This window comes from Mercenaria mercenaria, chromosome 16 (assembly GCF_021730395.1).
Source record: "Mercenaria mercenaria strain notata chromosome 16, MADL_Memer_1, whole genome shotgun sequence".
Classification (NCBI taxonomy): domain Eukaryota; kingdom Metazoa; phylum Mollusca; class Bivalvia; order Venerida; family Veneridae; genus Mercenaria; species Mercenaria mercenaria.
In genome coordinates this window covers 1,934,132-1,940,591 of record NC_069376.1, presented here as the reverse complement: position 1 = coordinate 1,940,591, position 6,460 = coordinate 1,934,132, and the positions used below count along the sequence as shown (strand labels likewise).

Genomic DNA, 6,460 nt, shown 5'->3' with positions numbered 1-6,460 from the left:
TATATTTTTTTAAGTATGGCAATTGTAGAATATTTTTCTTTGTACCGTTAAAACCGATACCTTGTAATTCATTATTTGTTGAAATGTAGACATTTTAGTAGTTATGAACAAAAGCATTAAACAATATAACATATATTAAATTACTACAGACGACCGTCAAAACTGATTACAGTAGTTAAGCTATAGAAATTCTCATACTATACGCCGCGCCGCGTTGTCTCAAATAATGGTGATTTGGATCATTTTATCAGAAACAGATAACCCTCAAATATAACTTGTAAGAAATAGATGACCCTAGCGTAATTACACCTTATTTTGTCTCCTAGGAGGGTATTCATTTTTTGCAATCGACGTAGTTGTCAAGTACAATTATAATTTTAAAAAGAAAAAAGAAAAAAACAAGAGAAAAACAAACAGCTTTGAACATTGTCTTCAATAATTGTTCTTTATTAGCTGGTTAAGGTCAGAGCTTGCAAATAGTTTGTTAATTTTACGCATGGTATATGTAATATTCCAGATATTTATATTATGGTTGAAAGGTATTATCGGTTTTAAAATGTAAGCATGTTCCTGGAAGCTAATTACTTCAATTTCTGCGGTTAAAATAGTACTTATAGACATCTAAAAGAAAATGTCAAGAAAATAGAGAAAAGTGGAAAGAAGTTGACAGAATGAATATTAGACCCAATTCTTATTGCGGGTGTAGAATCTGTTATCGTCATTTAACTCGGTAACTTAGATATTTCGTCATTTTCTCATACAATGAATTTATAAAATAGAACAATACAATGAATATCAAGATGATATTATACACTGACTTCATCAGATTAAACAGAAAGGACTCATACGAATTGTTTGAAGTACACTGGATATCTGAGAAAGTTACAAAATACACGAAAATTGAAACTAAATATTAATCAAACCACTGGAGAGTACATTTTTCTTTGCAATTGCATTAACATGATAGTCTCTATTTCTACGTTAAATGACGTCTTGAACAATATGAATAGTTTGTTGCCTTTAAAGTCATGATGCGAAGGTGGTCTTGTTTTAGTTTTAAATTGTACTACCCAAAACAGAGGATAATTCAAAATTATTACAAATACTAGACTAGTTTTGAAGGTAAGTTTCCTTAAATTCACCTATTTATCTTAAAAGTCGAGTTCACATAGAATTTGATATATTTTGAAATACTATATTTATATCTAGACTGCTGATTTCTTCTTCAATCTTATTGTCAAAAGTGTATATTGCAATATTTTGAAAACTGGTCACTGGCTCTACATGCAAGATCACAGAAATCAGGTTTTCAAAGGTTTCTTAGATTTGACACAGTCGATTCTTTGGCCGAGTGGTTAGGATATTGAATTTCCACCCGTGCGGTCCGGGTTCAAATCCCACCTCAGGCACATAGAATTTTACATAATAAAATTCTATCCTCTTCTATTCGTGTTATGCCTTAAAGACGTAATATGGGGCTCGGCTGAGAAACCTGATAAAACATACTTTATCCAGTGACTAAAATGACACTTTCTACGCCAAAATAGCATTCACATCGCATATGATGATTCCTTTGAAGAGGGGCAGTGTTACCGTCGCTTACGCCTAGCCAGTACGTCTGACAGCTACGTTAGAGAGTCGACTCATTGGCTCAGTGGTTAGAACATTGGACTTCTTCTCGTGCAAGCTTGGTTCAAATTCCGCCTCAGGCACTTGGGACTTTTTCATAGTAAAAGTCTCTACTCTTCAATTTTTTGTCAAGCACTTAAGTCGCTACTCGTACGGACTTTATCTTGTGCGTAAAATTACACTTTCTTTGTCAATATGGCATTCCCGTCGTCATATATGATGAATTTTAGAAGATTAAAACCAGTCGCTGACAACTGCGTCAGGGGGTCGACTCTTTCTCTAAGTGATTAGAGCATTGATCTTCCACCCGAGCGAATGGGGTTTGAATCCACATGGGGTTTTTCATGATAAAATTCTAAACCTCTTTATTTTCTGTTACGCTCTTACGTAGGAAGAATGTATTATATTGAGCTGGTTTCAAAAGGTGTACAAATGCTTGTTTTCGGTATCTCGACCTACGCTAAATTTTTGGCCTGACCTAAAATGTTTTACGGCCTTGGAATTTATTTTTCAACATTTACCAAAAAGTAAAAATTCCCGTAAAAATATTCCAGCCAGAACAAATACTGTTGTTATTTGAAAACGTACTTATATTTCATAGAAGTCATTTGTTGAAAAATAAAAATTCGATTATCCTTTCTATTGATCCTTTTGTTTTGATGTGTGTCGTTAAGGATCAGTTCAAGACCGGAATATATCTTAATCCATAAGACTGGATTATTTTTTCCGTTCAAAATTAGTAGAAACCATGTATAAATATGTTAAGTTAATCTTTTTTTTAGTGTGTAACCGTCTCCAAATGTAATATGTAAAATATAGACACAAATATTTGTGCTGTGCTAATTTCACTGTTAATCATATATTATGTCTGTTTATGTCCCTATAAGTCGATAAAAATTGAATGAATGAACTTATCTTATCATAACCATTCTTTGCGTCATATTATTATTTTCATACAAAATACAGAATAAAAGTCGTAAGTTATATGGCGAAATAAAGAACCGAAATACCATGGCAATGGCAGATAGAAACAATAAAACGCCAGAAATCTACGACAACAAATGATTTATACGAGAAGTCATAAATAGATGTTAAAGTTTGTAAAAGTTTCCTCAACTTTTGGTTGATGTAGTCACTATAAAAAAGGTGAGATGTAGAAGTAGTCAAACACGCCTGATGACTTGTGGGTTACATTCAGAAATATAATGTGTAATATAGCACCTCCACTACCTATTGGCAGATCAACAAGGAACATGCACTTGAATTAACTGAATTTAAGTTTACATTTATGCAAAAATAAATAATAGATACGTTACTGCCCCTTGAAACACTAAAAATATGATTGTTTCTCTTTAAATCTGAAACAACTTTTAAAGACTTGCTTGGAATATATTTACAGTTTAAGCGAGTTAATTTTTGTTCATAAATGTTAATTGTTCGAGATTTTCAAATTTCTTATTTTTCTAAATCAGCATTATTGTTTGAATAGATATTACGTTACTATGCTATGATCTTTGATTGCAAACAGTAATATCAAGACATAAAGCTTTTTTGTTCAGGCTGAATCATGTTAGCATCTAGGCATGACACGTCAGTTGTATCATTGTATATTACAGCATATATTTGTACATATTACAAGCTAACACAGCAGTTGCCATTATAAAATTAAATATTACATGCTAAATAAGACTTATAAAGGTTCAGGATATCAAACAGGTACAGCTGAAGTTAAACAGGAAATAAGTATCGTACGTATCTGTCTTAAACAAAATATGATTTAAAGACGAGTTAATTTCAATGTAAATCCTGACTTTTTCTACTATATTCTAGTATTTATTCAGTGTTTTACAAGCATTTAATCCTAAAATAATTTCTTCCAACAAATTGATCCACTCTGATCCACATTATAAAATATTTAGTTTTCAGTATGCCATTTGTTTTTGTTCACTACCCCACCACCTACCCCACCCACTTCAGCAAACAAACCTCCTTTCTTACCTTTCACTAAATTAGACGCGTCACTAAGAAATCATTTATTCCAAGAAATACATCGCTTAATTATTACAAACTGCGTTATAGACACACCATCAATGGAACCTGAAGCGTCTATATTTCCATATTTAGGTTCAACTTTCGTATCTGTAACGTCATTTATGACGTCAGTTTCAACTGTTAAGAAGTTCCTTAAAGTCGGAATTTTCAATTTTACTCCAGTAAAAGAATATAATTATTTAATTTAAATATTATTTAGAATAGAATCTATATATTATTTACACATAATTATCATTTTATCATGTATGCGTATGATTGTAATCAAAAGATTAAGTCGAGCAATATTTCGGCTGCAGAATGTCATATTTCTCGATAGAAATCTAATGACCTACTATAACCCTTCGTGTCTCATAAGTTATTTTAGATTGCTTGATTTCATATCGGAACAATCTAACATACTGAATTTACGACACAATATTTCTGGTATAACATTTTTGTTGATCTTTTTCAGACTGCTGAACAGAAAGAAGCATTGCATTTAAAAAGAGAAAGGTATTTCTGGCTGTCGTACCTAAAGATAATGACAGAGTAAGATGACCCCTCGCGCAATTTAAACTTAAACTGAATTAAAATTGCCAAGTTTAAAGGAATAAATGAAGTAAACTAATGCGACATGTGCAACCGCACGTGGACTTAACGTTTTGGATACGATGGTTGTATCAGGAACCAAATTCAAGAATTGGATTAAGGCTGGATTAGGTGTATTATTAACTAAAGAAGGTATTGAGCCTTTTGTTTATGATGAAATAGAACAGTTCCAGCAGAAATGTTTGAGTGACATTTGCAACAACAATGGACTACCTGCTGGTACCACCTGTTCTAGTTGTTGCACAGAAAATGTTGTTGTTTGCCCTACGAATAGGATTTGTAATGCAAGACGTGGAAATTGTAACTTCCATAGAAATTCTGCCACGCAATATCTCCCGTCTGGCTGCCCTAACAAGATATGTCATAATTTTAAAAACGAGATCCAGCATGCACATCGATATTATGGTCCGTCCTATAAAAACACTGATGCTACCCAATGGTGTAGCAACCCATGGGAGGTTGCTAAATGTTTTATGCCACCAGACGGATACAAGGATGCGACGAAATCTGCAGACACAGATTTCAATGGGATCATCAGTGTTATCCTGAACTATGGAGCATTTCAGTCGAAAATTTCCAACAAGAACAATATCTTTGAACAGGTAACACTTCATGAGTTTGATAAGACTAAATTTCAGAACTATTTTTGTTCCTGTATTCAGAAGTCATTTGTGCGCGCATTATCCATCCGTTAGTCAGTAATTCCTACGGTCATTCTGGTATTAACCGAGTCGGTAACACTGCCATCAATGAAGCATAAATGCTCCTCATAACAAAATGATGTGTCCCTAAATACATGGCCTTGGCGCGAAGGTCAAGATCAAATATTTCTTCGTCTTTTTTAATCCAGTCAATTATTTGTCCATGCATAGATCGATAATTAAATTACGTGCTACATAAAACGATATAAAAGGACTATAAATGTATGTTCTTTATTACGACCAAGGCCACAAACAAAGCTCAAGGTTCACACTTAAGGTAAAACGATCAAGATCGTTTGATTTTCAAATACGCAACATAACCACTACCATTTCGCACTCTGTCTTAATTCCCAAAAGAAACTATAAAGATATTTCAAGGATTTACATTAATTTCCTTGAAATATGGAATGGAAAACCGAGCGTTAACGATTATTTACAATAGGCCTGTCACTTATCGTATTATCAAATTTTTAAGAAAAAAAACAACATTTTGCTGCAGTCTTCATAAAAACACAAAAACACGACAGAAACATATGAAAAAAAAATGCATCCTTTAAATAAATACTTGCGAGTTGGATTATTTTTATACATGTTGTATTTTGTTTCTGAAACAATTATTTGTTTCGTTTGTTTACAGGGTAGAGAGGTAGGCAAAGCAGTTCGACATTGCCCACAGTTAGAGATGGAAGATACAGATCTGCAACACTGTTTTAGTGTCTTACAGAATTTGCTGTCAGATCCTGCATATCTGTCTGCTAATACCGATGCACAGAATGCTAAAACGAAATTATTACAGGTTGGTGTTATTGTAGTTGTTTGGATTCCGAAGAACCTTTCAAAACTATAAGTTTCACTAGTAGTAGTATAGAAACAAAAGGACACAATCATTATTGCATCTTCGTATGCGATGAGATGTAACGTAGCTGGTACACATGCCTGTTTTTCTATCCGTCACAAAAAAGGGCCCGCCCGCTTAGCTCAGCAGGTAGAGCTTTTGTCTACGGATAGTTGGATCGTGAGTTCGATCTTCGGGTGGGGAGAATGTTCTCCGTGACTATTTGATAAACGACATTGTGTCCGAAATCATTTGTCCTCCGCCTCTTATTCATGTGGAGAAGTTGGCAGTTACTTGCGGTTTGTACTGATACAGAGTTGAACAACGGAGTTAAACCCAAAACAAACAAACAAAAAATTGTTCGAATTACTCTTCAAAAGCTAATTGTTTGATCTTCAGGAAGCCGTATAGACATGATGAGAACAGCGTAAGCATTATGCCAGCTGAGAGTACTTTTGCTTATCTTTAGATTTTTTTCTAGTGCATTGATTATTAAAGACGATGCTAGACCAGTAATTGTGTTGACTGTACAATGCTGTATGTATGTATACCTCTTACATGCAACATGATTGTGTACCAAGCATGCATGTACATTGGATAACTCTTCTAGCCATACTTTAGAAATTACGTACAGTGATTAATACTTTGGAAATGT

General features: G+C 33.6%; 1 protein-coding gene across 1 annotated transcript in view; it reads left to right on the top strand.

Moving 5' to 3' along the window:
* The first annotated feature begins 4,136 nt into the window (after positions 1–4,136).
* Positions 4,137–6,460, top strand: part of LOC128549404 (uncharacterized) — a 502,205-nt gene continuing 499,881 nt past the window's right edge. Inside the window, exons 1-2 of the mRNA XM_053526041.1 lie at positions 4,137–4,871; positions 5,608–5,766. Coding sequence (XP_053382016.1) covers positions 4,332–4,871; positions 5,608–5,766 — 699 coding nt within the window. The 5' untranslated portion in view covers positions 4,137–4,331. The remainder of the gene's footprint in view (positions 4,872–5,607; positions 5,767–6,460) is intronic.